The 13,653-nt window shown below is 42.9% G+C and overlaps 8 protein-coding genes across 8 annotated transcripts; 4 read left to right on the top strand and 4 right to left on the bottom strand.

Moving 5' to 3' along the window:
* Window positions 1-40: 40 nt before the first annotated feature.
* LOC108104807 (transducin beta-like protein 3) lies at window positions 41-2,622 on the bottom strand. The gene is made up of 2 exons (XM_017211090.1): window positions 2,533-2,622; window positions 41-2,472 (listed from the first exon to the last, which is right to left on the bottom strand). The coding sequence occupies exons 1-2, from the start codon at window positions 2,556-2,558 to the stop codon at window positions 135-137; spliced, it is 2,364 nt and encodes a 787-aa protein (XP_017066579.1). The 5' UTR covers window positions 2,559-2,622; the 3' UTR covers window positions 41-134.
* Window positions 2,623-2,922: 300 nt separating this feature from the next.
* On the top strand, window positions 2,923-4,090 carry LOC108104761 (proteasome subunit alpha type-3). The gene is made up of 3 exons (XM_017210996.2): window positions 2,923-3,063; window positions 3,123-3,688; window positions 3,823-4,090. The coding sequence occupies exons 1-3, from the start codon at window positions 3,043-3,045 to the stop codon at window positions 3,995-3,997; spliced, it is 762 nt and encodes a 253-aa protein (XP_017066485.1). The 5' UTR covers window positions 2,923-3,042; the 3' UTR covers window positions 3,998-4,090.
* Window positions 4,091-4,243: 153 nt separating this feature from the next.
* LOC108104864 (origin recognition complex subunit 6) lies at window positions 4,244-5,156 on the top strand. Its single transcript, XM_017211186.2, has 2 exons — window positions 4,244-4,392; window positions 4,448-5,156. The coding sequence occupies exons 1-2, from the start codon at window positions 4,328-4,330 to the stop codon at window positions 5,154-5,156; spliced, it is 774 nt and encodes a 257-aa protein (XP_017066675.1). The 5' UTR covers window positions 4,244-4,327.
* Window positions 5,157-5,363: 207 nt separating this feature from the next.
* Window positions 5,364-7,778, bottom strand: LOC108104862. The gene is made up of 6 exons (XM_017211184.2): window positions 7,607-7,778; window positions 6,545-6,749; window positions 6,049-6,491; window positions 5,890-5,994; window positions 5,545-5,827; window positions 5,364-5,484 (listed from the first exon to the last, which is right to left on the bottom strand). The coding sequence occupies exons 2-6, from the start codon at window positions 6,654-6,656 to the stop codon at window positions 5,390-5,392; spliced, it is 1,038 nt and encodes a 345-aa protein (XP_017066673.1). The 5' UTR covers window positions 6,657-6,749; window positions 7,607-7,778; the 3' UTR covers window positions 5,364-5,389.
* A 148-nt stretch (window positions 7,779-7,926) lies between these two features.
* On the top strand, window positions 7,927-9,423 carry LOC108104865 (vesicle-associated membrane protein 7). The gene is made up of 5 exons (XM_017211187.2): window positions 7,927-8,163; window positions 8,292-8,609; window positions 8,686-8,914; window positions 8,981-9,048; window positions 9,103-9,423. The coding sequence occupies exons 2-5, from the start codon at window positions 8,406-8,408 to the stop codon at window positions 9,256-9,258; spliced, it is 657 nt and encodes a 218-aa protein (XP_017066676.1). The 5' UTR covers window positions 7,927-8,163; window positions 8,292-8,405; the 3' UTR covers window positions 9,259-9,423.
* Window positions 9,288-10,883, bottom strand: LOC108104863 (mitochondrial amidoxime-reducing component 1). The gene is made up of 4 exons (XM_017211185.1): window positions 10,638-10,883; window positions 9,957-10,579; window positions 9,578-9,864; window positions 9,288-9,511 (listed from the first exon to the last, which is right to left on the bottom strand). The coding sequence occupies exons 1-4, from the start codon at window positions 10,642-10,644 to the stop codon at window positions 9,406-9,408; spliced, it is 1,023 nt and encodes a 340-aa protein (XP_017066674.1). The 5' UTR covers window positions 10,645-10,883; the 3' UTR covers window positions 9,288-9,405.
* A 93-nt stretch (window positions 10,884-10,976) lies between these two features.
* Window positions 10,977-11,878, top strand: LOC108104885 (U7 snRNA-associated Sm-like protein LSm11). The gene has a single exon (XM_017211218.1). The coding sequence runs from the start codon at window positions 11,015-11,017 to the stop codon at window positions 11,783-11,785; it is 771 nt and encodes a 256-aa protein (XP_017066707.1). The 5' UTR covers window positions 10,977-11,014; the 3' UTR covers window positions 11,786-11,878.
* Window positions 11,743-13,373, bottom strand: LOC108104884 (oocyte zinc finger protein XlCOF28). The gene is made up of 2 exons (XM_017211217.1): window positions 12,905-13,373; window positions 11,743-12,842 (listed from the first exon to the last, which is right to left on the bottom strand). The coding sequence occupies exons 1-2, from the start codon at window positions 13,301-13,303 to the stop codon at window positions 11,949-11,951; spliced, it is 1,293 nt and encodes a 430-aa protein (XP_017066706.1). The 5' UTR covers window positions 13,304-13,373; the 3' UTR covers window positions 11,743-11,948.
* Between the last annotated feature and the right edge of the window lie 280 nt (window positions 13,374-13,653).

Below are 13,653 nucleotides of genomic sequence, written 5' to 3'. Positions count from 1 at the left end.
ACCCAAATTAATTCTCAATGTGATAAAAGAAAAGTCAAAATTATGGAAATTGTACATTTTATTTTCCTAAAACTAATTAAACTGAGTTAGATTACAACAAGCTTGGAAAATGAAAATCCATAACTATGTATATTCTACATGCACTTGACAATGAATTCCAGGAAGGCCAGCTCCTTGTTCAGTTCGGTGACCCTCTTAAAGTGCCTCTGGACATAGGGTGTGAGAACCTCGACCATGTTGCCATTGTTGTAGAATCTTGCTTTGGGATCCTGCAGAGCATCACCGATCAAGTGCTTCAGTATCAGGTTACCCACCTGCGAGTGTCGCGAATTGGTGGTCCATGCCTTTACATGCTGCAACAGCGCCACCCGTTGGTCCACGTTTAATTGGTCCACCAGTTGGCGGAGACCAGGCTCATCCCGCTGCCGAACAAAGTGGTTGATAATGTCAAAGCTGGCTTTCGGCTTATCCAGGTTCAAAGCCAAAACGAATGCTTTGTGAAGCTGCTTCTGCGCGTGCAGGAGGGAGTGGAGTGTCTGCTCCTGCTCCAAGGTCGCCTGCCGCTGGTCCAGGACTTCGTTACGCGTTGCCTGGGTGATATCACCGAATCGAATCAGCTTGGAGTCGGCCCCACCAGTGTAGAAGAACCGATTGCTCCTGCCGGATACAGCAAGAGCCCACACCCTGTCGTTGTGCTCATCCAGGGATTGCAGGCACGTGTTGGTCTTGATGTTCCACAGTTTAAGAAGGCCGTCTGAAGCGGCGGAGAGTATAAATTTACCATGATCCAAGAACTCAGCTCGTAGTATGGTGCACTCCTGGTCGAAACGTTTTATGCACGCGAAATTGCTGATAGACCACAGCCTCAGAGTGCAATCAGAAGATGAGGTGAGCACGATTTGGTCCACCGGTGAGAAGCGCACACTCCACACCCCGCGGGTGTGACCCCGAAGCACGCCCTGCAGCGAGTTTGACTCCGCCAACCACACCTTAGCTGTTTTGTCCTGTGAAGCTGTTGCAATGAACTTGTTGTTTGGTGCATATGCCACACAGTTCACTTCCTTATCGTGGGAAAGTGCTGCATAGCGCAGGTTAAACGAGTACGAATTCCGATCAACCTTGTCCCTGGCCAGTTGCCACACCTTCATGCTGCCATCCTGGCTAACAGATGCAAAGCCAGTGGCGCCGTTGTGTGTCATGGCCACGCATCCAATAGTGGACGTGTGGCAGTTGGCCTGTTGGGTTAAAGCCTCCAACGAGCAATCTTTTTCGTGCTGAAGCCTCCACAGCCGTACACTGCAGTCCTTGCCTACGGAAATAAGCAAGTTCTGGGAGGCAGCCAAGGACATAACCGTATCCGTGTGTCCGACGATCAGCTTGCAGTTCATATCGTGCTCCGTGTCATACAGTTTAAAGTGTTTGCTGTTGGTTGCTACGGCAAGGTAGCGATCATTGTCGCCCATGAAGCACATGTCCAAGATCTCGTCGTTGCAACCCACTAAGTGTTTAACGGGTTCCAAGCTACCAGCGTCATATATCAGGATATTCTGCTCAGTGGTGACCAGGGCCAGCTGTTTAAGTTCGGTGCAGAGTAGCAGTCTACTAATTTGAAAGTCTGATTGGGAGAGAAGGTTCCTAATCTTCCAAGACTCGACGTCCACCTGTTGCAGCTTGCCCGCACCACTAGCCACGATTATCTGGCGTCCCTCATCCGCGTAGACAACTCCCTCCAATTCCTCGTACAATGGAAGGACTTTTAGCTGCTTGCCTTCTAACTGCTCCCCAAGTTGCCATACGATAAGAACCTTGTCCCTGCTTACTGTCGCGATATCATTACAGTCGGACGCATTGCTCTTAAAGCTCAGGCCCGTGACCTGCGAGAGGTGTCCACGCATTTTGTGCAACAGCGTCTTGGTCTCATAGTTCCACGCATAGACCGTGTTATCTGCACCTGCGGCGTAGATCTCTTTGCGCAGTACATTGGGATGGAAAACGAGAAGCCAAGCAGGGCCTGGGAAATCCTTAAGGGCGCCTAGACAGCTATTGTTCGAGTAATCCCATAGCCTCAGTGTCGCATCCGCACCGCCACTAGTGCAGATGAGTCTGCCGCATGGACTAAACTCTACCCGGATGACGGGTCCCTTGTGCTGTGCCTTCCACAACTTCACCAACTTACCGTCGATCAGCTGCCAAAGTCTAAGCAGGCCACTCCGGTGGGCAGTGACCAGATGCTCCTGGGACAGAGCAAAGCAGGTAATGGTGTCCTCCTCTACATCGATGTTTTCCAGCTCCGTCGCTCTTTTGTTTTCCGTCGACGAGGCATCCGCGCCAAAGCTCCGCAGAATTTGGGAGGTTGTCACATCCACCTGGTTTACGGCAGCACCATTCAGGCAAAACAGATGATGACCATCCGCGCTCCAGGCAATATCGCCGCCGGCGTAGAAATTTGTATAGCGTGCCTCCGCTGCATAGCTATTGAATTTAACTATTATATTGTTACTATTACTAAGTAAGTTAAACAGTTACAACTACCTTTTTTCGCTGATACCAGTCAGCATGATTTCTGATGTTGTTTATAAATACAAAAAACCGCGTGCGCCTCGGATCGGAACTAGTTCCAAATGGAACTTCAATGAACATGTTTGGGATATTCCTGTAGTAAGAAAAAATATGTGTTTAGTATGGGAAAGTTTCAGCAGACACACATATAACAAAAACTAAAGATGACAGAGAAAATGTGTAGAAAGGCCAAGACCGTTTTATTTTAAAATTGATCTCATTATTAAAAAAAAATTCAATTTTCAAATTTACTAATCAAATTAACTATACTCGATAGTTCTCTTTAATATGTTCAGTGTCATGGTTATTGTTATCGGTTTTTTTTTTCGCAGGGATTATTAAATATGGTATTACTAATATAGTCCGTTTCACCATCTGGCAACTCTGAGCAAAAGGCGTCAAATCATCGTCTCATTTGACCCAACTTTCTGAACTAGCTTTTGCGTTTTTTTAAATAGATAAAATTCCGAAGGAGCCCTCGCAATGAGTACTATTGGTACCGGAGTAAGTAGATGGTAACCCGAATCATTGGTTGAACGATTTCTAAAATTTCTCGGTTGTAGTACGACTTGTCGGCCTCGCAATTCTCGCCGGATGGCCGTGTTTTCCAGATCGACTACGCCTCGAAGGCAGTGGAAAAGAGCGGCACCGTGATCGGGATCAGGGGCAATGATGCCGTGATTCTGGCCGTGGAGAAGATCATTACCAGCAAACTGTACGAACCGGATGCCGGCGGACGCATTTTTACCATCGAAAAGAACATCGGTATGGCAGTAGCCGGTCTGGTGGCAGATGGAAACTATGTGGCAGACATCGCCCGCCAAGAGGCAGCTAACTACCGGCAGCAATTTGAGCAGGCTATCCCGCTGAAGCACCTATGCGACCGCGTCGCCGGATACGTGCACGCCTATACTCTTTACAGCGCCGTCCGCCCCTTTGGATTGTCCATTATCTTCGCCTCCTGGGACGAGGTTGAGGGTCCGCAGCTCTACAAGATCGAGCCATCTGGCTCCTCCTTCGGCTACTTTGCCTGTGCCAGCGGTAAGGCCAAGCAACTGGCCAAGACTGAGATGGAGAAGCTCAAGCCAGACATGAAGATCGACGATCTAGTGAAGAGCGCCGGAGAAATGTAGGTCTACTGGTCAAAAAGTTTCATAATTGTAATAGAAAGCTGATAAGTCGAAAAAGTTTAAGTCTTCTAGAACACCTCCGAATAGCTATGAAATTTATAATTGTTAAATACAATTTCCATTTAATTTTCAGCATCTACAAGGTCCATGATGAGTTAAAAGACAAGGACTTCCTCTTCGAAATGGGTCTGGTTGGCAGGGTTACAAATGGACTGCATCTCATCAATCCCCCAGAACTGACGAAGAAGGCGCGGAATGCAGGAGATGCTGCCAACAAGGAGGATGACAGCGACAATGAGACGCAATAGTTTGTGGCAGTGAATCTAATTCTGGGCCTATATATATAACATTAATTTTATATTTCCCTAAAGCGCAAAATGAATAAACAAAATCGGGTTAAACATTTCCGTTTATTTAAATTTCTTATATTAATGTCCAAAGTTTTAATACCTTAAGTCGGATTCAAAGATTTTTCAGCTTATTCAAATATTTTTAATTAACAAGTTATCGGAACTGGTTCCAACTCGATAACATCCAACACAGTGTTAGCCCTCACAGCTGATAAATTTCGCGCCATTTATTCGTTGTTTTGTGATTTAACAAGAGAGATAAACTTGGATTAAGGATTTTAAAAAGCAATGGCTACTCTAATAGAACAGCTAATAACAAAAATGGGCCTGCGGGAGGAACCAAATGTGCTGGAGTGAGTTCAAAATTATATACATTAACTTCTTAGTTAAATCAAATCCTTTATCTAGGAAAACCACTGAATTGGTGCGTTTGCTAGAACTGCGATCTTCAAACGTCCCTCTGCAGATCAATGAGTACGGAAAGATAGTCCTATGCGCGGACCTTGCGTCCAGCCTTCTGGGCATCATGTTTGACAAGGAGCAGGCCCTCAAGTTGTCCGGATTGCGCAGGAGCCACTACCTCAACAATAAGCGGATGTTTGAGAAACTCCTGGACATGAACAAAGTGGCCAGCGTTAACGATATATGCGTGCAGCTTGGTCTCAACGAGGTTCTTCGTAAGGCAGAGGAGCTTATGACCCTTTTTAAGGCTGTGGCGGCCACCGAAGACACCGACACCGACACCACCCATCCGCAGTACGCCGCCATGGCCGTTTTTCAGGCCTGTCGCCTGCTTAAGAAGAAGGTTTCCAAATCGAAGCTCATGCCTTTTAGCAACCTACGGCCCACCCAGTTCCAGCAGCTTGAGCAGCAGTGGGATCGAATGATAGCTAAGCACCACAAGGAGGGAACAGTATTAGCCAGCTCTGATCTCGATGGGAAACTTAAGGAAAGTCAGCAGGAAAATATCAAGGGGCAGGAGACAAAGAAAGCACAGAAGCCTCAGGCAGAAGACTACGAAATATGGAAAGCGCGAATGCTGGCCACGGCGCAGGCCAAGCTGAAGCAATTGGAGGCATCCCACTCTAACTCGAATAATCAGTTCATCGAGGCTTAGACATGTCCATTTTACCAATTTTAATCAATTCCATGTGACATCCAGTTATATCTGTTAGTAAAACTTATTTATTACATTCAACATTATCATTAGTTATAAAAGTAAAAAAGAGAAAAACTAAATAAAATTGTCATCCATGCAATTGAGTCTCAATCAGAGCTACTATTAGGAAGGTACATTTTTTTCAAATTGAGTCTTAATTAGAGCTACCATTAGAAACGTAAACTTTTTTATTAGCCGATCATTTCGTCAATATTTTTGGTTTTTAGTTCCATATGAGATTTGAGCATTTCGCCAACATCAACGAGATCTCCTTTGGTATCATGGGCTGAAAAAAAATATGTATATATTTTCACTTGTTTAAGGATCACTAACGCAACAAACTTACAATTATAGATGATTAGCTCTACTAAATTACGTGTCTCCGGCCACGTTTTAATGAGCTCATTTAAGTGCGTGTAGAATTTGAGCCAGATCTCCCGCTTCAATTCTTTCATTTGCCAGGTGGCCGAAAAATTGGAATGCATAGCTTCAAAAAAAGATAACATGGGTGTGGCACCCTCCATGGCAAAGTAGTAGGTCTTGCCATTAACTTTTTCGGCCAGCCTATAGACAGCGTGTTTAAAGGGACGATTCACTCCCGCTCGATTGATGAACTGCGTTTCCAGAGGCTGAAAATAAAAAATATCTGGTTTGGATGAATGAACTTATCTATGAATTTCAGTACTTTTACCGTTGCTTTTTCCAATATCCTGCTTTGGATTACGCCGTTGATGAACATTTCGTCAGGAATAAGGATAATCAGTCGTTTTATACCGAAGGTGACATTGTACTTGTCCTGAAGAAAACGCATTATTAGTATTTCTTTTCATAGAATTTCAAATCAACTTACCTCATAAACGTTCATTCGATGTAGGAGTCCATCGGCCTTACGTTCTGGCAGTGAAAGTTTAAGGTAGCCGTGGAAGTAGTTGGAGGCCATTCCAGCTGCATAATCAAGTCCATGGGAGTCTCGTACCCAACTGGAGTAGGTCAAGGTGCTATGACCCAGATTACTGAAGATCCAGTATAGCGGCATATAAGCCAGAAACTTAAATGTGGGTACTACGTCCTTGTAATTTCCGCTAACCGAAATTCTTAAAAATCCTATGAGAATGAACCCCATCACCAGGTATCTCGACTTGTTGCTATATGTGCAAGAGCGCCGCAGGATCGTCCATAATCGATCCTCGGGCAGATAATACTTGCTACAGTGGACATATTCAACGACAGAGCGATACAATCTCTGCAGGAAGTCAGCCAAAACGACGGTGGCCACAATTCGAACAGTGTTGCCTGGAATGAATCTCGACTATAAAGTCGGTGGTGCCTAATCAATCGATACTCACCTATGTAATCTCCTATCATTTTCTTCAAATAAAAACATTTCCTGCCCTTCTCCGCGCGAACTTCGTTATCCACCTCGTCCGCGTTGTTTGCGATTGCCATTTCTTTGATCATATGGAACTTGGGTTGCCAGATCGATTTGAAGATTTGCAAAAGCTTTTAAGAAATGTGAGTCTTTGTTTTTCGTTTTTTTCCTAAACTGCAACACTAAGAAAATAAAGTATTAGTTAAATTAGTCAGTTTCAACTCCATTTTTGTTGAAAAATCTATATTTTTACAATTTTAAAAGTTTGATTTGGGTGTTTCAGTTGTTTATATAAATTAAATTATTTTAGAGCAACTATATATATATATACATATAAAAAATCCGATATTTCTTATCATGATATAGAGAAAATTAATTTATTTTGACCTCTTAACATTAAGGAAGTACTTCCGGTTTAAAGAAAAAGTATATATTTTCTTGTGTAAGTACATATGTAAGAGTTCGTATATATATGTCTGAAACATTTGAATATAAACATTTTTAAGTGCAATTTTTGGCGTAATCAAAAAGCTACATTGTTCTGAGTATTTACTTTGATTTGCTGTGTTTGTTTTCTCCTGCCAGACACTAGCGTAAATAAAGTACAGTGGCTCACAAAGGAGATAAGAAAGGTTGAGAAAAAAAATTTTAATGCAAAATTTTAAGTAAGCATTTTACAAGTTCAATAACTGAAAACTTGTTGTTTTAAGTGTTTATTCGCCAGTTCCATTGACCTTTTCTTTGGTTTCATTCTTTTAGGTTATATTTCTTAGTTAGCCGGAATAACCAGTAAAATTTTTATTTTTTGACTGCAGGAAAGAAGTTGCGATCCACAGTACACATGTATGAATAATTTAATTTTTATTTGATAGCAAATATTTTTTTTAGGTTTGTTTAAAACTAAGTCTAATAATTGTATAAGTCGCTTTAATATTTGCTTTTCCTTAAATATTTTGTCATCATTTGGGTCAGAAATCCTTAACATTCAAATTTGTATTGAATTGAATTGAATTTAATTGCAAATAGTTAAATTACTTACCTTTTTATCAATGGTACGAATCCTTACTCATTGATGTAAACTTGGTATGTGTAATTTTAAAAACGTTTTTTATCATATAAAAAAATTGAAAATTATTTTGGAACGGTTCAACACATACTCTGTCCTGAGTGCCAAGTTTCAACAAGGTTGGTTATCTACTGCATACAGCCTATTTTCTTATGGGACGCCCCTATTTTTACTTTTTAGGGTCATTCAAAATACATATATTTAGTAACAAATATTAATAGGACCATGAAATATATTTTTAAGTCTTTATTCAGTTATTCTGTGTGACCATTGTCAGTATGATATCGCTGCAACTATATAACAATCGAAGTTGGCGCATCTCTAATTTCCATAACTGCATCGGAAGAAGCGTCAGCAATTGTTGTTATTAGCAATGCAAAAATCGAATTAAATACGGGTTTTTGTGATGTTCCTAACAGTTCGATAAAAATAATTGGAAATCAACATTAACCAGAGCCGGTTAACGCAAAATGTAAATCTGAAGTTACGTTACCAACGAGAATCAAACTTAATTGGATAAACAAAGCAAGGTACTTTCATATAATATTGCAAATACATATGTACTTAATATTACTCATCAATAGCGTTATTGTGTAAATTTATAAGCTCTGGACTAGATAGTAGTAGTTTCCAAATCAATACATTTTTAATTTCTCAGATTCCGAGAGCACGTCATCGGAAACGGTTCGTCGTTGATTACCCCGATAAGCTCAACAAAGCGACCTGAGACACTGAGGAACCGCACCCTCAACAAAGAAGAATCTGTGGCACCATGCCGATACTATATAGTGTCATATCGCGGGGCACCACGGTGCTGGCGAAGTTCGCGGAGTGCGTCGGTAACTTTGCCGAAGTGACGGAGCACATAATCGGCCGGATCGGAGTGCACAACCACAAGATGACCTACACTCACGGCGACTACCTGATCCACTACACCTGCGAAAACAAGCTGGTCTACATGTGTATCACCGACAACGTGGGTGAACGAACCTTTGGCCCAAATACCCACAAGCTACTCATTGTACAATCGATAAAATCTTGTTTCTTCATAGGAGTTCGAGCGGTCCCGAGCATTCCTCTTTTTAGCTGATGTCAAACAAAAATTCATCCAAACATACGGCCTGCAGGTGGCCACCGCTATAGCCTACTCCATGAACACTGAATTCTCCAAGGTCTTGGCACAGCAAATGGTTTACTTCAGCCAGTCGCGGGAGGTGGACACAATTTCGCGAGTTCATGGACAAATTGACGAGTTGAAAGACATAATGGTTAAGAATATTGGTAAGAGAATTATGCGGATCTTCTAATCTTATCAGTTCATTGACCCCCCAATTATTTCAAATGCAGACAGTCTGCGAGATCGCGGCGAGAAATTGGAACTGCTAGTCAACAAGACAGAAATCTTAAGCAATACTGTAAGATGACTCCAAATAGTCTTGGAAATGTTTTTACATCTCCCTCTTTTACAGTCTGTTGATTTTCGCAAGGCCTCTCGAAATTTGGCGCGACAAATGTTTTGGAAGAACATCCGGATTTACGTGGTTGTGGGTTTGGTAATAACCTTCATCGTGTACGTGATTGTAAGCATGGCCTGCGGTGGACTTGCCTGGCAGTCGTGTGTTTAGGACCCGCTTTAAAGTTGTTTATATTGTTATAGGCTCATAAAACATGTATATTTGCATATAAAACTTAACCGTACTCTCATTATCTATGTTCTATGTAATAAACGTGAATGTATACAGAATTAAATCTTTGAAGAGCTAGTGAAGTGTTCACTTGTCCTCAACGTATACAACATCGTTTGCCTTAACCTTTCCTGGTACCCGGAGTCCCAAATGAATGCCCAGAGCCGGTGAGCTGTAGTTGAACAAGCGGTAGCTATGGAATTCATAGATATTCATAATTATTCGGATTTTTCTGATATTACTTGTAGTAACATCTTACCTCCTCAAAGTTTTGAGCGGCTCTCCATCGGGGTCTCTCTCAGCGGTCTTCACATTTATGTTTGGAAAGATGCAACGAGTGCAGGGCGCCACCGACCGGAAAACAGCATCTTCGCCAATGCGTAGCCATTGCCAATTGTCCTCGGCATAGGGCTCATCCACATCCATTTTCAGTTCGAAGTTGCCACGGAACTGTAGGACATCCACAGGATTCTTTAGACGTTTGTTAAGATCAGCAACCGATGAAAGGTTCATCAGCATAAAACTGGTAGCATCGTTAAAGGTGCCCTGTGAAAGGAAGTTGCGGAAGTGGGTAAAACAATTTTATCCTGAACCTATCTTTCCTATTATTTAAGTGTAATCTGGACTCAGATACCTACCGAATCCTCTTGCCTTAAGAATGGCATGTCCTTTAGTCGGGGATTTTTGCTTCTTACTGATATCGGATAGGGATAGTGAACCAGCTTAAGTCCGCTCTCCTTATTTAAAATGGCTTGTGAGAACCACTTGTTGATACGATCTCCGCAGGGCATTGCGTCCACGGGAACACCCCAAACGGAGGTGTGCACATCTTTTCCTGAACTTTCGAGGTTTTCGAAGTCCAACTCCAGGTCGGGCAACTCCTGGACGCTGAAGAGCAGCTTGCTCGGCGATATTTTCTTTGACTGGATCTGGGTCATGTGCGGATACACCCGTGCCGTGATCATTTCGTTCTTGTCGTTAACTACCATTAAGGTGCGATCTCTTATTCCCTCAAAGGACATGCTCAGCACATCACAGTCGTACCCCACTCCGGGCTGCGAGATCTGCAGCGGAGCACAAGACTTGACCGGGAAAAAGTGGATCCTCTCAACGGTACCCACGCGACGCCACTTTTGGGGCATCACATCGCGGGTCAGGTGGCGGTACAGTAGGTAACTGGCCCCGCCCAAAGCCACCAGTCCCACGCCCACGCCCACCAGCGCTTTGGGACTAAGATCAAAGGTCGTGTTACTGCCACTGGCTGCATCATAGCTTAAGTTATTATACGATACCCAACTTAATTCCTGTTTATCACTCACTTGCCATCTCCTTTACGCTGTAGCACTTGTTGCTTTCTCTGCGTTAAAAGCTTAACTGATTAGGTTTGTTGGGCGAAAGCTCTCCTTTGATGAAGATCTTCCGAGGCTGGACAATATGATCAACAATTTTATACCTTTCATTACAGTATTAAAATACCCTGATAACAATAACTGATGATAAGGATGTAATCTGATTTAAAGGACTATTTTGAGATAAAAGCACGATGAAAACATATTTTCCTTTTTAATGAACTTCTTTTTTTATATTATTTTTAAATTACCCTGCCGCCGCCATATTAATCGATAACAGTTATCGAACGATTAGCCGGCTGATTTGTTTACAAAATAAACTGCACTAAAAAAGTATTTTCTTGAAAATGACTGATTCTGAATCCAAGGATCAAAAAGGATCCAATAAAGATGACCCCGAATTGGATGTTTGTAGTGATATATTTAACCCATTGAGAGCTTTATACGAACCTAATTATAGAGTAACTAATGTGGTCCCTAAAGTTCTCTATCAAAATTTAGCCGCTTTTGAGAGCGCGCTTAAAAAGTTCGGTATCTGGCAATTGAACAAACGTCAGAAGCCGGATGCTGGAAATCAGGAAGCTGTAAAAAAAGCATCTTCCAAGCTAACAGACATCTCGGAGGTTCCTCAGCGGCGCTTTGAGCCCCACCAGATGCCCACGACCAGCACCTCGAGCAAGAAACATCATCGCAACATTTTCACATATATGGAGACGACTGTTGGTCCCCTGGAACTCCTCAAGAAGTGCGTAACCTTGTCCAGCCAGAAGGAAACCACTGATAGGATACGAGTCCGGGTAGTGATCCGAAAGCAAGGATCACTAGGTGGCAGTGTGGAGGGTGAACTAGTGGCCTTCGACAAACAGTGGAACCTCCTCCTAAGAAAAGCCACAGAAACCTGGAAGCGAAGAAAGTACAATTATGGAGAGCAAAACATATGCGACACACCTGTTGATTGCACCGACCGCCTAAGGGAGTTGGGGATCTCCCTACCCAAGACACAAGTCAAAAGTCTAGACCGGAAGAACGTAGAGTTAAAGCGGGAGCTCCCACAGATCTTAATACGCGGTGAAAATGTGGTTTTAGTTAGTTTAATTCCTAAGGCTACAAGAGTATAACTTTGTTTGAGTCTCCTCCTTTTTTAAATTTTTGAAAAATTATTAATTTTATGGAGTACTAAATAAATTCTGTTGTTTTTAGAGCCTTGAGAAGACTCCTTTTGTTAAAGTAAACTAAAACTAGTAATCTTTTTTTATCGAACAGTACTTAATGATAGGACCGCTACAGATCTTCTTCCTCGGATTCCTTTTCTTCGTTCTGGGAATGAACAAACTCATGGAGCTTCAGTATCTCTGCCGTTTGAAATCTCCGCAAGCAGATGTTGCAGGAAAAGCGTCGTGCGTTGTCATCCTCGTGAAATTTCCGGATGTGACACTTTAAAACGTAATTTTCTCGGAATTGCCGACTGCAGTGGGGGCAGGATAGCTTCGGCTGGTCGTGGGTGCGTCGGTGAACGGCCAGAGCGGAGCTGGTCTTGCAGCTCTGCCCGCACACCTCACAGGTGTAATTTCTCAGTCCCAAGTGCATAGCCTGGTGTTGCTGGAAGTCCCATTTGGATGGTGCGTTGTAATCGCATTGTCCACACTGCCATTCCAGCGGCTTGAAGTGGTACCGCGCCTGGTGCTGCTGTAACTTGGAGGCTAGAGGAAAAGCCTGTTTGCACACATGGCACGTATTCGGATTGGGTCCACCATGTACGCTGAACTTGTGCAGCCGTAACTGGTGCTCGTTAAGAAAACGTCTGTCGCACTCTTCGCAAATGGTCACCGAAATGTGGTTTGTGGGCATGAATCCCAGCAGGCTGCGATAATACTTTGGATAGCGGCAGCGGAAGGCAGAGTTGCTCAACTGCATCACGTACTGACGCTCGAACCAGACTTGCAGGAAACGGGCACTGGCATTGACCACTTGTGGTTCCAAAAGGACGCTGAACCGATGCTGGAGAGACTTCGCCACTTTGTGTGAGCTTTCCAGACGATCTTTTCTATTAATCCCAAGGCTGTTGCTCCATAGGAACTTGTGCCGTCGCAGAAGCTCTATGAAGTACTGAATAATCGTGGGGCTTGTACGCTGCAGACTGAAAAAGGGCCTGTTTGGCTTATAAACTATGTAGCCCTGGAAAATAAAAGAAAAACAGGTCAATTGATGCTTTTCTTTATAACGAAGTAAGTGTTTACATCGGGGCTATTAATTCCTGGTTCATTATTATCCTGATCACTCTCCGATGAGCAGATGAGTTCTTTGTTCTCCTGCTCCTCCTCAAGGTACTCCACATTGGTATAGAATTCCTGCTCCTCTGCTTTCTCGTCAGCCATCTGGGAATCGTGAGTGATACCAGATTCTATGAGGTTAGCCAGCTCCACCTGCACCTCGCGTTGGATTTCATCCTCATCACCATTCCACTGGCGGGCTCCTCCATGCCTTTGAAGAAGGTGTCTGAAGAAATCCTTCCACTCGCTACCGGAAAAGGTGTCCGCATTGCAAAGGCAGCACTTAATCAGGATGGAGGAGTCCCTTCTCATATAAACACGGGCACTTTCCACATAGTGCTGTTCATTTAATATTTGCGGTGGCATGGCCTTACAATCTACATGATATTTTATTTTGTAAGTTTTGTAAACAAATTCAATAGTCGATATTAGGTGATTAGCGATAACTAGAATATACCAGTGTTGGATAAAGTAAGAAATATAATTGTAGCAGCATATAATTATCGATAGGAAAATATCGTGTTATCGCATTCAAATTTCAGTTTACTCTGAGCCAAAAAGTAATATTGGTTTTGGCCTTTGTTTTGTTCATCTTTTGTTTGTTAACTCAAAGGACAGGCATTGTGGCAAACATACAAAAAGTGCACATTGTCAGCCTTACAAAAGCGGGCAAAAAAAATACGCTTTCATTCATTAAAACTGACATTGTTGGTGCT

This window comes from Drosophila eugracilis, unplaced genomic scaffold (assembly GCF_018153835.1).
Source record: "Drosophila eugracilis isolate 14026-0451.02 unplaced genomic scaffold, ASM1815383v1 contig_1765, whole genome shotgun sequence".
NCBI lineage: Eukaryota > Metazoa > Arthropoda > Insecta > Diptera > Drosophilidae > Drosophila > Drosophila eugracilis.
The sequence above is the reverse complement of the archived record's forward strand: the minus strand, read 5'-3'. Positions and strand labels throughout refer to the sequence as shown.

Excerpts from the sequence above, each read along its gene's own strand:
- LOC108104884 (XM_017211217.1), bottom strand. The coding sequence starts at position 13,303 with ATGCCACCGCAAATATTAAATGAACAGCACTATGTGGAAAGTGCCCGT. Across the intron at positions 12,843-12,904 it reads CAGGAATTAATAGCCCCGAT|GGCTACATAGTTTATAAGCC; the intron begins GTAAACACTTAC and ends TTTATTTTCCAG.
- LOC108104807 (XM_017211090.1), bottom strand. The coding sequence starts at position 2,558 with ATGCTGACTGGTATCAGCGAAAAAAG. Across the intron at positions 2,473-2,532 it reads ACTGGTATCAGCGAAAAAAG|CTATGCAGCGGAGGCACGCT; the intron begins GTAGTTGTAACT and ends TAAATTCAATAG.
- LOC108104862 (XM_017211184.2), bottom strand. The coding sequence starts at position 6,656 with ATGATCAAAGAAATGGCAATCGCAAACAACGCGGACGAGGTGGATAAC. Across the intron at positions 6,492-6,544 it reads AATGATAGGAGATTACATAG|GCAACACTGTTCGAATTGTG; the intron begins GTGAGTATCGAT and ends GATTCATTCCAG. Across the intron at positions 5,995-6,048 it reads ATCGAATGAACGTTTATGAG|GACAAGTACAATGTCACCTT; the intron begins GTAAGTTGATTT and ends CGTTTTCTTCAG.
- LOC108104864 (XM_017211186.2), top strand. The coding sequence starts at position 4,328 with ATGGCTACTCTAATAGAACAGCTAATAACAAAAATGGGCCTGCGGGAG. Across the intron at positions 4,393-4,447 it reads GAGGAACCAAATGTGCTGGA|GAAAACCACTGAATTGGTGC; the intron begins GTGAGTTCAAAA and ends TCCTTTATCTAG.
- LOC108104885 (XM_017211218.1), top strand. The coding sequence starts at position 11,015 with ATGACTGATTCTGAATCCAAGGATCAAAAAGGATCCAATAAAGATGAC.
- LOC108104863 (XM_017211185.1), bottom strand. Across the intron at positions 9,865-9,956 it reads TCTTAAGGCAAGAGGATTCG|GGCACCTTTAACGATGCTAC; the intron begins GTAGGTATCTGA and ends TTCCTTTCACAG. Across the intron at positions 9,512-9,577 it reads CCGCTCAAAACTTTGAGGAG|CTACCGCTTGTTCAACTACA; the intron begins GTAAGATGTTAC and ends TGAATTCCATAG.
- LOC108104761 (XM_017210996.2), top strand. The coding sequence starts at position 3,043 with ATGAGTACTATTGGTACCGGA. Across the intron at positions 3,064-3,122 it reads TGAGTACTATTGGTACCGGA|TACGACTTGTCGGCCTCGCA; the intron begins GTAAGTAGATGG and ends TCTCGGTTGTAG. Across the intron at positions 3,689-3,822 it reads GTGAAGAGCGCCGGAGAAAT|CATCTACAAGGTCCATGATG; the intron begins GTAGGTCTACTG and ends TTTAATTTTCAG.
- LOC108104865 (XM_017211187.2), top strand. The coding sequence starts at position 8,406 with ATGCCGATACTATATAGTGTCATATCGCGGGGCACCACGGTGCTGGCG. Across the intron at positions 8,610-8,685 it reads ACATGTGTATCACCGACAAC|GAGTTCGAGCGGTCCCGAGC; the intron begins GTGGGTGAACGA and ends GTTTCTTCATAG. Across the intron at positions 9,049-9,102 it reads CAGAAATCTTAAGCAATACT|TCTGTTGATTTTCGCAAGGC; the intron begins GTAAGATGACTC and ends CCTCTTTTACAG.